This window comes from Mugil cephalus, chromosome 22, assembly GCF_022458985.1.
Source record: "Mugil cephalus isolate CIBA_MC_2020 chromosome 22, CIBA_Mcephalus_1.1, whole genome shotgun sequence".
NCBI classification, from domain to species: domain Eukaryota; kingdom Metazoa; phylum Chordata; class Actinopteri; order Mugiliformes; family Mugilidae; genus Mugil; species Mugil cephalus.
Genome location: NC_061791.1, coordinates 8047382 through 8065194, shown reverse-complemented (window position 1 = coordinate 8065194; position 17813 = coordinate 8047382). Strand labels below are relative to the sequence as shown.

At 42.3% G+C, this 17813-nt stretch overlaps 1 protein-coding gene across 4 annotated transcripts in view; it reads left to right on the top strand.

Moving 5' to 3' along the window:
- Window positions 1-11918: 11918 nt before the first annotated feature.
- The window catches only part of col7a1l (collagen type VII alpha 1-like), a 58078-nt gene continuing 52183 nt past the window's right edge, over window positions 11919-17813 (top strand). The window contains exons 1-2 of one of the 4 annotated variants that reach the window (XM_047575541.1): window positions 11919-12487; window positions 16647-16834. In XM_047575541.1, the coding sequence (XP_047431497.1) occupies window positions 16759-16834 (76 nt within the window). In that variant the 5' untranslated portion in view covers window positions 11919-12487; window positions 16647-16758. The remainder of the gene's footprint in view (window positions 12488-16646; window positions 16835-17813) is intronic. The other 3 variants (XM_047575540.1, XM_047575538.1, XM_047575537.1) reach the window with 3 other exon arrangements.

Here is a 17813-nt window from a genome sequence, read left to right as displayed (position 1 = left end):
TACGTGCACGGCGAGGATATGCAAAACCATCTAAGTGAGGAGTTTGATATGAGGAACAGATGACGTCTCGTTGGTTTTGTGTGTCCGGCGTTAAGATCGCATGACTGCCACAGCTTTTCTGCACGTGCAACAATGGTTATATGTTACAGCGACATCTGTATTTCTGTCCATCTCTGCTGGTTGTAATTTTCTTTTATAAATTGTCCATGCTAAGGAAAGTTTAAACCGTATACAGTATGTGAACAATAGGCACCACACTGTCTGAAAAAAAAAAAAAAAGATCTCCCTTTGCACACTTTCATCTTGGCAGAACTCCTCCAAACTAACACTTATGACTAGATGGAAATGAGACCACATTTGTCTGGGAGTAACAAAGACTTGCATCTGAGATTTATGTCTGGGGAGGAAAGAGCTGTTACGGCACAGATATGCAGGAGCACGTTATCAATTTTGCCAAAGCTGAAGTACCCAGTGTTATGAATTATTTTTTTTTTTTCATGATATTTGTAAGAGCCCCGACAATGAAAGGAAAGAGAGTTAATCTATATTTTCAATCCCGAAATAATGCTTGAAAAGAAATGGTGAGAAGTGACAAAGATATCAGTCGTAGTTAGAATATTCCACTTGAGGAGAATTACGTTCTGTGACTCGGTTTGACAAAAGTAGGATAACACTTCAAAACTTCAAGGTTTCATTCCTGGCAAAGAAAATGCAGATCTAAAAGTTGAACCTTCCTTATGAATACACAGTGTCCGATATAACACACTACATTGTATTTTACTAAACAAAACTGTTGTATGCTAATACATATGGTATACCATGTTCTGCTGTAGTAATTATGCAATATTATTACATATTATTTATGCTAATGTTAGTCATACTATACAATAATAATACTATACTGTGCTATAATGATAGAACTAATAATATGCAATAAAATATATATGATATTATACAGTATGTTGTATGTTAGCAATATGCTAATTATACTATGCTATGCAATACTCTTTAATGGTACTAATGTAGTTGAGAACTATAAGATACTATTCTATACGTTTCTTTTCTATACTACACTGTACCATGCTATTTTATATAATATATATATTATGATAGTATAAATGGCTTTACTCATATATATATATTGCTATACTATTAAACACTTCTATATAATTTTATACTGTTTATAGCTTACTATACTATACTATACTATACTATACTATACTATACTATACCATTTACATCTTTTTATACTGTACCATACTATACTATACTACATCATTTTTATACCTTTTTATACTATACTGTACTATACTATGCTGTACTATATAGTTTTATACAATTTTATACCTTTTTATACTACACTATATTATATTATGCTATACTATACTATACTATACTATACTATATCATTTAATACCTTTTCATATACTGTTTTTATGTATACTGTTTGTGCTTCCTATTTCTATATGTGTGTTTTGCCGTGTGCTATTTTTCAGTGAGATTCTGTACTAAGAAGAAGTGTTAATGCCATGAGTACTACTTAATGCCTGCTGCTACATACATAGATCTATAAACATCATGCATATACTACACTTTTAATATATTTTTTTAATATTTTTAACTGAAATATTAATTTTTCAGTCTTTGGAAGTTAAAAATACACCTCCAGAAATGTTTGCTCTGCAACAGATGGCCTTTGGACAGCTTATGTACTCAGTCATGTTCAGCAGTTCAGCTCCAGTTTAACGTAATGATGCTTCTCTCATCGCCGAGCCATTTCCACACTCCATTTCCCTGTGCCAACACAGGATAAAGCTCTGGCTGAACCTCCTGTCATCTTCAGATAGTTCAGAAAATGATCTGAGCAGAAAAAAAATAGAATAATAAATTTCCGTCCCAAACCTTGGTCCTCCATTCAGACACGAACTCTCTGCTCATTTGGACAAAGGTCCTTCCGGGTTGAGTCCTGCATTGAGCCGGCCACAGTTTTTCCACAGCTTCCAGTTACACGCCAGCTTTACAGCGATTTGCTAATAGATTCAAGGCAGTAGTTACAGCTGTTTTCCCTTTACTGGAGGATTTCCTTTTAAAAATGTCTCGTGAATAGACGGGGAGGAGAGAGGGAGGGTTAAGAGGCTGTGAATGGGCTTGGAAAGTAGTGTGTGAAAGTACAATAATATGTTAGAGGAGCAGCTGTTAAGGTGGTGACCAGCGTTTTTGCGATGCGCACAGGCAACGTAAGATAATCACAGGTGGTTAACAGCCAGTCACTGGAAAGCATTTGACTTTGACCACTGATATAATCCGTAATCTTCCATTAGTAATTATTTTTATTTTGACAGATCTTAGATAAGGGACAGTTGCATAGGAGAAGGATTATGAGAATGGACAGATTCCAGATATTTTGGATTATTGATGGATTTACTGTTTTTTTATTATTATTATTATTATAATTACATTTGCTTTAGTATACCATATGTTGGCACAGCATGAATGGGTTAGCGATGGGGCCCACATGCAGCTGAATTTGATCTCAAATGGGCCGGACCACTGACATGACAGAATAATAACCCATAAGAGACGACAACTCCAGACTTTTTCCATTTATTTTAGTGCAAAGAAGAACTAAAGTAAATAAGGAGAATGAAATTTCTTAGGAAAAATAAGTACAAACAGGTAGAGGCTGTTAACTGTGGTGTTTTATCAGTTATAATAATAATAACTTGTGTGTAAGCTCTCATATTTCACAGTGTTTTAACGTTACTCTAACTCATTTAGTCAAAATAATCCAAAAACTTCTCAAACCACTCACATATAGAGATGTTTGCCCTAAAATGACAATTAAAATAACAAAAACTGTTTCAAAAACAGCCAGATATGATTTAAATTATTAAATATTATAGTGGAGTTTCTTTCTATCTCTCTCTTTTACCTTTAGAATTTAATTCATTATGTTCTTTTGTGTGATTCATCTTCAGGTGTTTTCATATTCGGACACCTGATTATAATCCTTGTACAAGACAGACAGATAGATACATTTTATTTATCCCAAGGGAAATCCATAGACGTCCATAGTGGGGTCTGTATGATTATTCCCCCTTTCACCTTCCTTTAGAGCTTTGACGTGAATCGCTTCTCTTTGCCTGACAAATATTTCCCTTTGCTATGTCATCTCCCACTACCTAAGCGTGCTTCACCTCAAGGGTAAGAGCTACAGATTGGAAACCGTATCCAAAAGGCAAAGGCTCCTTACTCTTTCCGCGGGAACACTTAGAATTTATCTGCGCGACCTTTCCCTCGGCTTGTGTAGAGGATGCTGGAATAGGTCAGGGCGGTGATATAATGGAAGTTTAAATGAAACACACACCTCTGCATTAACTCTGCGGCGTCGTGGTGCGGCGCCATGCTCGGTAACTATGGCGACAGCACTCCACCTCCCTACGTGCATGAGTGTGTGTGTCTGTGTGTGTGTGTGTGTGTGTGCGCGGCGTTCAGCTCGTCACTGTGTTCCCTGCAGACAGATTAATTCCCTGCCAGATTCATTCCCTGTCAACTTGCTGAAACAAAAAGTTTCTGTTTTAATTAGTTCGGTGCAGTGTCTCGCTTCATCTGTCTGTCTGGGTAGTGTGTGTGTGACTCTCTCCCTCTATCCCTTCACTCCCCCTCTTGCTCTCTAGTGTAATTAAAGGCAGCCAGTGCGGATAATAGAACGGTAATGGTGTGTAATTGTTATAATCAATACAGAGTGCAAACCGAAGAATGCGCAATTCCTCAATATGCAACTATCACACTCACTGGAATGAGTTCCAATTGGAACTCATTCATTTTTATTTATTCAGGCCGCTGTCGGCCATATTGTGTTTGTATGTTTGTATTGGAGGCAAGCGCGTTAAGTACATTTCATAGTGTGTAGCATGTCCTGAATCACTTATTCAGCACGTCCCAACACAGAGTTGTTTCAATTTGCAAATTTGTTCATCGTAGCACGAAGGCTGAAAGCAGAGTGGATCAGCTAGCCTCAAAATTCATGAAACTGTTTACTCCCGGTTTGAACTTTGAAGTGATTTTTTTTTCACTTCATTTTTGTCGACTCCTGACTTCTTTCATACCTCTTGCGCAATCGTCATGACGGCACCAGTAGTCGGAGACTCAGGAGCCCGGGAGTAACTTTCCTGACAGATACTTATATAATGCACGAGCCAAAAGGCCACAGGCAACCGAGGCATTTTTACATCTGAAACTTTCAGCTGTTGTTAGCAACCTCGCAAAAACATTCGAACATTCGGGGCGACAGGCCAGCGCAGCGGTAACGTCCAAAGAAATCAGCCGAAACGAGACAAAGAGTGGACCGGACAGAGGGACAACAAACACATACACATATTTCTTAATATTTCCACCTCTGACGTCAAATCTGGCCCCCTGCCCTCGAGCAGGCGAGTCGGGTGGTGACGGGAGATCTAAGTGGATGGAGGTGGACGTGCCCGGACGAACACCCTAACTGGAACAATACTGCCCCCTCCAGGGTGGGCTGGCCTCCCCCTACCCCCCCGGGAACTGGAGAATGGCTGCCTGAGGGGAGCAGGGTTACAGTCAGGGTCCTCGCAGTCTGTGAAGGTGTGTGTGGAGAAAAAAAAAGGAGGGGTGGGGGAAATGTGGGGGTGTTTTACCTGTTTTTCTATTATTTTTAAGGGTTTTGACCTTTGCTCTGACGTCGGCTTTCCAAAGGGTGACGACAGTAGCTTTCATAAACCTTTTATCTCCTCGCTGTCAACCACCCGCCCACCTCCCTCTCTCCTGTTTTTTTTTTTTTTTGTTGTTGTCGCTCTCTCACCTCTTCTCTTCTCCTGCTACATACTCTATTTATCCAGATGTTCTTCTCCTCAGTCTGCTCCTCTTCCTCCTTTTAGTGTTTTCTCCATCACTTCATCCGCTCGTCTCCCACTCTTTCCTCTCCTGTGAGAGTTTCAGTTTCATCTTTCGTGATTTGAGTCAATAATCAGTACATTTAAGGCATTGTTTCCTGAGCCTGTTCCATGTCTTTGTCTGTCCAGACTCTGTGGTATTCTCATTACCCTCTTCTCCACTGTCCTCCGCCTTTTTTATTCCCAGGATCTGTTGCCTTCAAGTGATCCCCCGGATATTTCCTCCTCGTTGCGTCCCGAGGAGGTGAGACTCTCACCTTATCCAACAAATTGCACCAACTGTGCCATGCATATTAAATGAGACCAAAGAGGGACATTTCAAAGGGCGCCCATTGTGGGGGAGAAGAGGCAAAAGAGATGATTACAGCAGAGAGACGAAAGACAGAGGTGGATTACGGGGACAAAGGTTATGCGGCGGGTTGTGAAACCCCCCCAGGTGTCCCAGCTTTGAAATCCTTCACCTCGCCATATGCTCGAGCTCTAATGAATTTGTGATCTATTTACTCCTGACTAGTCGGGGTTTGCAGAGTTCAGTGAGCAAGATTAGACGTAGAAAATGGATTTTTTTTTTTTTTGTGCATGTGTTGTTTTTGTTTCCATGAAATCCAAACATTACAGTTGTCAGCGTGCAGACGCTCCAACTGCAGTTAATGAAAACACGCAGCAGGTCGTGGATAATGCTAGGTGGTGTTTGCCGCCGAACCCCATTTACTTTGCCGCGTCTCTGGCAGCTGTCACGTTTATATGCAACAAGTGCTTTTGGTGATTTTTTTTTTTTTTTTTTTTAGGTGGATGCTCGCTTTAGTGTAATGCACAGAAAGCTGTGGTTTTCATAGTGGCAGTCCGCCCCCAAGCCATTTTCCATTCCATTGAGTACGGCTGCAGAGCTCCAGTGACCTGCTCTCAGCAGACATACTGCAGACTTGTTTCTGCTTGTGGGGTGTGTGTGCGTGTGTGTGTGTGTGTGTGTGTCATCTCTAAGCCGTGGCCAAAGTGCAATATTGTACAACACAAGAAGACACATTCCACTGAGTTCGCTGTCTGACTGCTGGAGGGAGGGAGGGAGGGAGGGAGGGAGGGAGGGCCGTTTGCATTTGTATTTATACAGTGAGTCCACAGATATGAGCTCATATCCTGGTTAAGGTGTAAGTCAGGAGCGAGTGAGTGAAGGTGTACATGATAAAGTCTCACCCGTCAAGGAACAGAATATCACGAGCAGCAGATATCGTGAACATCGTGCCAATATTTAGGAATGAGTCTGGTGACATATTGTGTTGATGTGATTTCCGACAAATTCCAAGGATAGCCAAAACTGTTTTCATCCAAAGGGTATCGCATTTTTGTAGAATTTATGAGGATCTGTTTGCTTTAATGGAATATAATTTCACAATTATGTTATTAGATACAGCATGTCATGTATTTACTGTAAAGATCGACATGCTTGGAAAGGGAGGAATTCAGTTGTTGCAGTTTGCAGTCTCACCAGTAGGTGTCTCTAAATTTCACACACGGGTCCTTTAAGGAACTTTTAAGTATCTCTTTAAAGATGAAAGCAGGTATCATACTTTAGTGGAATATACCCAAATGGAAAGTAGATGAGATGAAGTCGGATGTCGCAGACAGGACGAGGAAGTTGGAAAGTACTGAGCGAAGACAAAATGCTAGAGTGTAAACTTTTGTTCCTGGCAGTGTCCCCTGGCCTTGACAGTAATTACAGTGCCTGAGTTACCTTTTTTTTTTTTTTTTTCTTTTGTGGACAGTGCTGTCCCATGAGAAAGGACACACCGATCACACCGATACTAATCAGTGTTTAGACTGTAATTCTTCCTGTGAACGGGGAGTTTTATTCTTATCTGGAGAATCAGAAACTTGTTGTTTGATTTAAAATGATTCGCTAGCAGTGAGGCAGCGCCACAGGCTTAAAACTCCAGCGCACGACGAGATAGAGAGAGTATTATCTGGTGATTATTGGCTTAATCAGCATCGTGTGAACCACTGTGGCCAAGGTTTTAAACTCTAATATGAGCATTTCACTTAATATTGTTGGCTTTTGCAACGTTTCCTGTGATTATCTGCCAGGTGGGTTCAGCAAAAGTTGAAGCCTGTTTTCACGTCAGCGCTCTTTCAAACGGAACTACCTTCCCACTTAACCGTACGCTCGCTGGGATCAGGTCATGTTTAATTGGGAGAGTTTAGTCGAAATTCCCACGTTTTAAGCGAGCAGTATCATTTCGCTGAAACACCTGCATCTACAAATCCGTAGCTTAACCTCTCTGTTGTTTGTGATTTTCAGCCAAATGTTTGGACTGCCAAGTGAGAGCGGCGTGCATGAGTCTGTTGGATGGTGAGCAAGCACGCAGGTGGAGAGCACTCGAACGAACCAAGGTGCATACACAATGCACACGCCTAGCACAGTGTCAATCCTTTTATTTTTCTTGACTGAAGTTTTATGTCTTCCCCTTGAGCAAAGAATCATCATCACCATATATGCACTGATAAAATTCTCTCTAGATGCTGTTCCAACAAGTTCAGAGGTGTGAGCACTGAAATATGGTTATTTCAAAAGTTTCTTTGTCTCCGCTTGGCATATCAAAAAGGAAAACGTTAACTGAAGGCAGCTGCTGACCTTTGACTTTCTGGATTGCCTAGTCTCTAAAAGTGCCATATCTACAGTACGCACTCACTAGCTAAACAACATTCCCGTTGTCCATTCTGCAAACACGAAAGGAGCTTGAGACAGATGCGTCGTAGGCCGAAATTCACAACTGGGATTGTTTTGTTTCTGTGCTGCCGTTGACCCAAATTGATATTGGCTGACGTTGTGTCTCCTTAAGCGCGGTGAGGAGAGCTGGTTTTGTTCATTATTTTGATGTCCTTTTGTCAGCCTCACGGTGGTAATTGGACACACACTCGAGACTAATTCCTTCGCCCCGGACCTCTGCTGCATCTCAATTCCCCGCTCTGCCGCAGCTTGTCCCAACAAACCAGCCATCATGCCGCTACCACTGTTTTCTTCCGTTGCCACGACAGCTCATATCTCAGTCGGGAGACGGGAAGCGGCACGGTGCACAGGGATGGATTTATCATGACAAATATTGTCTGTGAGGAGGTGCATGGCGCATGCGTGGGTTCGGGGCTTATGAGCCTCTCGGCTCCATGCGTGCATTTGTTTGTATGTATGTTTGTACTACTTAAAAGGCTTGGCACCGGGCGGACCTTTTATAGCTGGTAGCCGTGGGCACTCTGCCCAGCTTGCATGGTTTATGAATGTGAGTCAGAACTGCATTAGCCTCCGGCCAGACAAAGGCTGCCCATCTTCCTGGTGTGAAACCCCAACAAATGTGCCAACGCTGACGGCATTAAACAGAACCTCACACAAGCTTCGGATCTGTCTGACACGTGTCTCTTGCTGTCAGTTTGTCAATAATTACATCAACGTCACACAAAAGGAGTCTGGAAAGCAAATGAAATGCCAGCATGCGAACAACAAGCCTCAGAGGCTACTTTCACACCACAGCGGCAGGTGACATTTCCAAATTCTGAAAGTCTAATTGTAAAAAGCGCCGGTGGTGGAAGTTTGGTTCGCAGTGTTGCTAATAACATTTCATTAAAAAAAAAAAAAAAAGAAAAAAGAAAAACACTCTAGTTTGAGCTTAAACTACCTTAAATATACCCACCAATTATCCAGAACACTGCACGAAGAAATAATTCATAATTTCAACTCAAAGCTTCAACTGAACATAATTAAAGTGCTGTGTGAGAAATTGCACAATTAACAGGGTGCTTTACAACCGGCGGCTAATGTGGTGTTTGATTCTCATAACCTCTGTGATGGAACCAGTGGAGCAAGAAAAAAAAGAAAAGAAAAAAGGAGGAGGAGAAATGAAGATTTTAAGAAATGCATTAAATCTGTATTTTATCAAATTAGAGGTAGGAGCTCGGTGAAAAGCTGCCACAAGGCATGAATGGTGAATGGCCAAAAAAAAAGAAAAAAGAATCTTAATAGGTAATTATATTCACTTCTACCATTTCGTACGTCGTCAGCTGCTTTGGCAGTAACAGAGTAGTTATGGAACTGATACAGTTTTTGGAAAAGAGAACTGTTATATTAAGATTTATGCGAACTTTTTAGTTTTTTTGCTATTCCTCAAACTGTGACACAGAGGAAGAGAGTAGGGATTCGAGAATGGCGTTCTTTCTGTCTTTCGTCTTCATGTGAATATTGACATACACAACATTGTTTAATCATCCTTAGTTAATAAATTGTAGACCAACTGATCAGCATGATCAAGGAAAGCTCAGCTCCATGCAACATGTAGCTCTCCCTAGCTTCTTAGCCCCATAACCAATCATAGCAACAACAAACTCTTTCACACAGGGACAATGTATATGCTCGTTGGAGTGTGTGTGGGATTTTAACCACCTAAGACAGAGTAACACCCAAGAAATTCAACGCTAGTTGTCAAATGTTCGTGATCATGTTGTTTTTCTGGGACATCTTCACGTCCTTCCAAGGTGCATGGAGGGAAAGAAGCTAGAATGACTGGGCCTGTTAGGGGAGACCTTGTTGAAGTCTATAAGGTTCTGCAGGGATTTTGACAAAATATAATGCACATTTTGTGTTCTGTGAAGTAACATCACTGTTTCTGTCACTGGACTCTAAATATAGGCTAGAATCAAACTGTTTTGAGGCGCTAACATAGGTTTAGCTGCTTATCCCATCCAATGTCAGTGATAGGGTGTCGAACACTGCATTAAATACCTCATACAGTGTCACTTCAAAGAAAACAAAATGCCCCTTTAAGTTAATTAAATATCTGTGCGCACACAGTTTACTGCACTCCCAGTTCACTCACAGACCTTTATTTCCCGCACTCCGACGGACCGATGGCTTTGTTAATCTTCTTCTGTGCTTATTCCTGAATCTCTCTCTCTCTTTTTTTTTTTTTTCGTCTTCCCTCTCTTGACTCCCCGGAGCACATGATTGTTTTCCGGTTAGCCCACAGCGTAAATTTAATCAAAGCTCGCTTTCATGCGAGCGCCTCTCGCGAACGTGGAGGGTTTATGCTCACTTGGAGAACGGCTGTGATTAGCTGAGACAAGGCTGGTTAATACTCCCCATCTGAATACCCCCGACAGGTCCACAACACCTTTTTTATTTCTAATCACACCTGCTGCTGAAAGACAGTTACGCTCATTCATCCATGATGTAATTGAGCTTAGGAAGCCATCGAGACTGTAAAGTGTTGAACGTTTGAGTGAAGTTGCAGGGTAAGGTGCTGATGCACTAAGCTGCTGGGCTTTGTTCTCCTAGGGCTCCAAAGGGAAATCACTATTAGCATTAGTCGTAGCGGCTTTTCTTCACGCTGGGGCCCATTTTACAGTATCTGATTTACGGAGATATGTGCACGGAGGCGCACTACTAGTGAGAGTGGTCCTGATTGATGCACCTTCCTGAGCTTCCTTAACATGCGCTCAGGGTCAGCAGGAGGGCAGCGCCTGGCTCAGACGGCCCTCGGGCCAAACTAGGACATAACAACTTTTACTCTCCAGCAGAATGCCATCACTCATTCGGATGGATCCACCGCTGAAGTCAGCTCTGTTCCTTCTGAGAACGGTGCATTCCTTGGAAAGACAGTCTTGTAGAAGCATTTAGAGGCGAATAGACTTACACACTCGGCACGTGACTTTCTTTTACGCTTTAGCCACATGCAGTTTGTGTACAGGAGTGCACAGACTTAAATAGTGTGTGTTCTTGATGAAAATGCCACTTTGCTTGTCTCTCACTTTTCCCCATTTCATCCACTGAGGCTGCAGAGTGTACACTTGAAAACTCAGGCTTCTTGAAGATGTTCCACCACTCGTCCGTCGTCGTTAGGAGTCCAGTGGATCCCTTGAAGGCGATCCTGACGATTACTGACTCTGAAACAAAAGAGGGAAGAGCAGCAGCACAATGGAAGCTAATGAATAAGACGACGAAATACCTGGGATAGGAGAAGCTGTCCCAAAAACCCGGCAACCTTTTTACAGATCACTTCTCTCAAATGAAAGAGCAAAGTTAAGAGTGCCTTTAGCTTCAGGATTATACAGAGAAACTAAGTCTTAAGTCTCCATCAGCCTTCCTACAGATGCTGTTAAAAAAAAAAAAAGAATAAATACGGCTCCAAAAAGAAGAAAGAAGGTGATGAGAGGTTTACAAATGGAAGCGTGTCAAAGGCGTTTCAACACTCATCCAAGTGGATTCTTGAGTTCTGACTGGTGGAGAGTTTGGCAAAACTCTTCGACAAAGCCAGAAGCATAATTCTTCTTCATCCTTTCACATAATGTAGCAAAACAGTCATTATATGCAGCGTTTCCTCCACTTTGTTACTATAAGTCCACGAGTAGTTGTTTGGTAATACGATCCAGGTATATAAGATGTAAGAGGACAGACTTCTGTAATTTTATCTGTGAGCATCTCACCTCCCCACGCTATCATCTGAATCTGCAGACCGGCCAGTCCCGTTTCAGGATTGTGTGTGTGTGTTGAGTTATAGCATGTCATGACTGACAGCTGGCTAAACCCTATTAAACTGGTCACCACATTCCTGTGGTCGACCGTTAAAGATGACCCCCCACCCCCCTCCGCCTCCTCCTCGACACGCACAAAGCACACACTCGGACACACACACGCACACATGAACCGAGAGGGGCTTGTAAAACGTGACAGATTTATCCCCTTTCACGTCCATCCTGTTTTGAGAAGGTGTTTGCTCTACAAGCTAAGTTGGTTTACGCATGAGCATATGGACCCTGAATGAAGAAGAATGCGGGGAATACCTCATGTAACACTCGCTTCAACAAACTGACCTTGTCTGTGCTGAGAGACTTTCTTTTTTGTCTTGTATTCAGATTATTTGATGTTTCATGATGGAAAAATCTTGAATAATATATGCGGGTGTCGTTTATGGCCTTCCTTCAAGTTTGAGCAGCCAAGGTTTTGGTGTGTTTCTTTACACAAAAGAAGATTCAACTTACAGTATGAACGTTTGCGACCGCAGACCTAACCTCAAACAGCTTCCCACCGCTTATTCTCCCTCCCTGAGGTGAGAGCTTGGCAGTCTGCATGTACGCCTCCGTGCACGACAGTGAGGATGCATTTCTAACGGGGTCAAAGCTCATCAGCAACCAGCCGCCCTCCCTCCGTCTCCTCACCCAATTCCCTGCCTGTCTCTCTGTCTCTCTGCCTCTGAGCCAACAGGTTGCCGCGGCTCCTTCACCCCCCACCCCTCTTCCCCAAACTTCTCTGCGCTTCAGCAGAGCCCGGGGAAGGAAAGTCTGTCATTCATCCGCCCCGTGCACACCTACCTCCTCTATCAGACACAGAAATTGATCCTCATTCAGTTAATCATCTCTCTTTCAGGATATCGCATCCCGAATTGTTTTTTTACCCGACGTGGATGCAACTTTTTTTGTGTGTTTTTTCATTTCTTTTCTTTTCTTTTTTTTTTTTTTAGATGGTCTTTTTCCCCTCTTAAGCCTCGAGAGGTCACCTGGATTGCGAAGATAATCACTTGTCTGCAGCGGTAAGTGAAAATGCACGGACCCATTTTAGGGCCAAAGTCAAAACCCATTAGTTTAACTGCTCTTTAATATGGTGCTTTACGGAGTGGTTTTGAATTCTTAACCACCCTAATACCCTTGTTGCACCCTATAAGTGTCTGGAGTGAGGCCAACGCTTTTTATACTCAGCCATTACTGCTGCTCTTTACAGTAAAAGTTCTCCTTAAAAAGCGCGACCTGTCTAATGTTAGTGCCCGTTGTCTCTGCTGCCTTTCACTGATGAGATACAGTAATTGCTGCAAATGCACATCCTATTCTGTTGAACAATGTACACTTAATATATATATATATATATATTTATATATGATCACTCACACACACACATTTCCTCTGCAGCTCCAAAGCCCTGCATGCTTGTACGTGTATGCAGATTTCCTTACACATTCACATTCAATCTGAGTATAAAAAGAATATGTCATGCATTGTGTCATGATTAATAAGAGCATACCAGGTTGTTTGTGAGCGCATTGTCAGAATGAATGAGCCTCCCTCCCCTCCATGCATAGACATGTCTGTGTTGGTTGACTGCTTGTCCAAAGTGAAATAAAATATTAAGACAGTCAGATGCTGCTTGTGTAAAGCATGCACACTTTTATTTGTTACTATTTCACTTAGCTGTAGCTTTGATGCGCTGCGGCGAAAACATCTGCTATCATCATACGTTGTAGTTCTGAGCTGAGTGTGTCTGTGTGTGTGTGTGTGTGTGTGTGTGTGTGTGTGTGCGTCTTTTTCGCTACCAGTTTCCCACCTACAGGGATAATCCATCCTGCGAAGTGGTGAGGTGGAAAATGCCATTATGTAGAAATAGCTGACGCGCAGTTAGACTCGCAGGCATACGACGTGTGAGCGAACGCGCGTGAGAAATGGAGATAGTGAACAAAGAGGGAGTGTAAGGGTCAGAGACAGTAAACTTTGTTTTCGTGACATTATTTAATCCTCTCAGGTCGGCGATAAACCGAAGGCCTCGGACGCAGGAAACACACTTTTTTTCTTCTGCGAGGCTGCGAAGGCACTTGTGATCCCGGCGCGCTCGGAGTGATGGATGCAGCCTGGCGCTCGTGTTTTTTGATGTGGGATCATTGTGGGCATGTATCTTAGTATCCGACTTGAGCTGGTGGTTGCTGGCGCTGCAGGAATGTCTCGAGGTGTTGTTGTTTTGGGCTGTGATCTTTAGCTTGACAACATCCGTCACTCTAAGTCGGGTTGTTTGGTCCAGACTGAAATATCTCAACAACTACTGAAATGATTGCCATGGTGTTTTGTACAGACACCTCCAGAGGGGAGATTACAATAACTTTTGTGGCCGCGTGACTTTTTCCTCTTACGCCGTCGCCGCCGTGCTTTGATTTATGACCAAACACTTGCTAAACTCAAATCCATTCATCCACAGTTGCTCCGTCAGTGTGACTCATTTCTAAGCTGCGGGAAGAGAAGAGAGATCCGAAATCAAAAACAGAGATGCCCTCCCATTAGCACTGAGCAGCAAATGTTAGCATACTAACAAGCTCGGCTAATAGGGTGAGAAGATTGTGCTTGTTACGCATTGATCATTTGATGCCTCGACATTCATTTGAACAGAAATTACTCTGATATAAAATTTAAACTCTGATGAAGTATGTGTTTGCACGCCCTAAGACAGGGGTCCTCAATGGTTTTCAGGTAAAGGACTTCCAAACTGATGGAGAGATTAAGTAGGAACCCCTACCTACTAAACGTATGCATCATTATTAGAGTTTTGCATTGAATATTAAGCTATCCCTTTACTAAAATATGTTGGATTCATGTTAATGTGTATTTAAATAAAATTTAATGTGTGGAGGGAAAATTAAAATATATAAATATAAAAAATATCTAATCAACCAAAGATTTTGCGCCCTCCATGCAGGACCCCCATGTCCTTAGACATTAATCAGAATTCAACTTTTCTGATATGTGCAAATTGGTTCTGACCAAATTTGTTGGAAATACAACAGAAGAAGAAGAATAAGTTTTTCTCCCACCAGCGCTGAAAGTTATAATATTTGCACCTAATGACCATGTAAATGCGTGCCAGTCCATCCCAGTTAAGTTTACCTGAGGGATTTTTATTTGGATTGGATTTTTCTGGATCCACTCCACCTATTAAAGAATCCCACTGCAGGATGGATACAATGTACTGACTGTGCACTGCGCTGTCTGTCATTCATCACAACGCACGTTTGAGTCTGTCCTCTCGCCACTTCAGTAATAAGAGGATACATGCAGAGACAGATCTTACATCTGCGCTGGTATGTGAGGGGGAGAGTGTAGTTTTTTTTTTTTTTTTTTTTTTTTTTGGCTGCATTACATTAGAGTTCAAGCCCTGCCAGCTCTCACTTCCATCTGCAGAGGTTGTAAACTATTCAGCCTTCAGCCATTCTGGCTTAGTCAGACCAGATGGTCGAATCACACTGAGGAATCCAGATTGTTTCACATTGATCTGATTTATTTTTATGTTGTTATCGTATTAATTTATAGCCCAGATACGCTCTTAGGGGGCGACGGCGGAGGTGGCGTGTTAGGCCGATGGATTAGGAATCTTTAAATCAGGAGGAAAATTGGTTCTCGCGTCACGTACGATGGAGTGAGGGCAGACCTCTCTTTGATGTTGTGTATTTTGTGCACGTGACCACGCAGCGCTCACAGGCGCGCATATGCTAACCGTGTGGGGATTAGAAACCTAATGTAAAACACCACAGCATGACACATCTCTCTACATCACTGGTAATACGTTGAACGTGTTGTTCTGCGATGGTTATTTCATTCATTTCAAATATGATCACCTTATACCTTTGCTCGTGCTGATTTAAGTGTCACATTTAGTCCGCTTAGGCACTGATTATGTTCTCTTAAGCGAGCGTTGTAGCTGGTGAGACGTTTCTGTGGTCCTCGGGGAAAGGTTGTAACAGTCAGCACATTTTAACTGCAGGATAGCATAGGCAGAAGTGAGCAGTAAAGATACTACAGTTGAGTTACCACTATTGCGGGGTACCTTCGCTTTTAAATGTCACTTTAAAAGGTAAACATCACTGTGGGACATGGAGTAAAGCAGCTAGCTATCACCATGGGACTACAGTTTCTCTCCTCTGTGTCGAAAGCTAGCCTCGGGGCTAATCTCTTTCATGCTAACCTGCGGTTTCCTGCGTCGTCGGAGATAAAGAGGAAGACGGATCTATGAATGAAGCAACTCCAAGAATGTTACTACACTATAACCCGTGAAGTGCTTTCACCGTCGATGCTCATCTGTCAAAAACCATATATCTGTCCTGCTGTAATTTCCTAGAAACATTGCCAAAGACCTTTCGCCTGTCTTCCACACATCTGTAGCTGAGTTTTGACGTTCTCCGGGCCGCACTCTCTGCCTCGTGGCTACAGCGCGGGTTCATTTAATTCCCTTCATAGTGCGTAATGCTGGCGCTCCAGCAACCTGCCAGCAGCTGTCAGTCAAAGAGAGACACCTCGAGTCGAGTTAAGACAAAAAGGAGCATCTCTGAAATTTTTATTAAGATCTTTTTTTCGTCCTTTTAATTATACAAAGCTGTTTGCAATACGCCGAAATAACAAAAACACTCTGCTGTTGTTTTAGAGAAACAGAAATGGCTGCAGTAAGACAATCTAAATATGACTTTCACATCTGTGTCTACCTAAAAAAATCAAACTTTAAAAAAGTTAAATAAGTAAAAGCACTTGAGCTTTGTTGAGGCTCCGCAATCCATGTAAAACATGGTGCAACAGATAAATAACATTTAATGCTCACCCTTTGTTTAGACAGTGATTGCTATAAATCACACTGCCCTTATTGAACAGTTTAAAACACTTTTTTTACGGTTTGATTTTTACTGTGTCCGTGGAATCTGCTGTAAAACTGTTTACAAGGAGAGCTCCTGTCTGCTGCCGGCTAAGTTATTGTCCTAAATAGGTGCTACACATATATTAGACTGAGCACATCCGAGCCGCATTAAGAAGGAAACTCGTAGCAACCGGGAAAAGGCTTGATTCCTGCGTGGTTCACACATCATTTACAATTTAAAAATATAAAAGTGTTCTGATTTAGTTTCATCTTTGAGGGCTGATAATTACTTTTTTTCATTTGTGTTCTTTCAGATAGGAGAACAGAAGAGTCGGAATTGATGATTGTAGAGACGTGGTTTTGGGAAAGGAAGAACTGGGGCGCGGAAGCAGGTGATTGAAGGAGGAAGAAGAGGAGAGGAAGAGTATGGGTGGCTCCTCGCTGTGGATTTTTCTACTGTCCCTCTCCCTCTCTCATCAAACCGTGACAGCACAAACTGAGGGTGAGTGACGGCATTTTTTTTTTTTTTAAACAACCTATTTTACCCGTCGTCAAACTTTACCCCTTCATTTTTATCAGGTTTAGTCCTGCTCTCTGCTTTTCAACCATTTCCCTGTTTAAAATAAGTACAATTCGGAGTCGAAACCAGATGTCCGACTGTCAACTTTGTGCACAGATCTATGAATGAGATGACTTGGACGGCCGGGGCAAAGAAAGGGCAGGTGCTCGGTGAACACGGTGTGCGCGAGTGCCTCATCATTAAATCTCCACACCTGGATCGGTACACGAGGCAGACACTAACCCAGCTCCTGCCTGTGTCTAGTCAGGGAATTTAAACATCTGCTAGCCTCGTGTTCGGTACAGCACTCTGTCTGCCAGCCTGTCAAAACCCCAGCCCCCTGGATACAGAACCTTAGCCTCAGGTGCTATTGGATGTCACCTAAAGGTCAATCAGCCAATAAAAAGTTAGATGCCCTCCAGCTGGAATGTGATTGGCAGAAAGTGATTGGTAAAGTTGTTGGGCAGAATTATAGAAGGATATAAATAGCCCAGGAGTGTGTCAGAAGCTGCTGCTCATGTTTTCAGGTGTTCTTTATGGACTAATTCGCAGGCTATCGCAGTCGACGCACGAGAAGGATCATTTTGAATCATTAAATCAGATGAAAACTTCGAGGTTCATTAAGTGATACTTTTATATTAACTCAAAACACTTTAATGAAGGCTGCGCACGGAGAGAAAACAGCAGAGGATTGTCACCCACGTGCAGAAATGTGGAGCTTTTTAGCTTCTTCTAGGTCAAAACCTGCGTAGTTACTTGCTACTATCATTTCTGGAGCTGTTTTCAGTAAATAGTCTTGGGCACTACGTGAAAAACAAGGCACTAGTTGGTTCATGTTTATGTTTTTTTGTGTTTTAAAGAAAAAAAGGGCATTGCACATTAGTCAGCTTCATAGTAAATGTGCCGGTGTTAGCCAGATGGC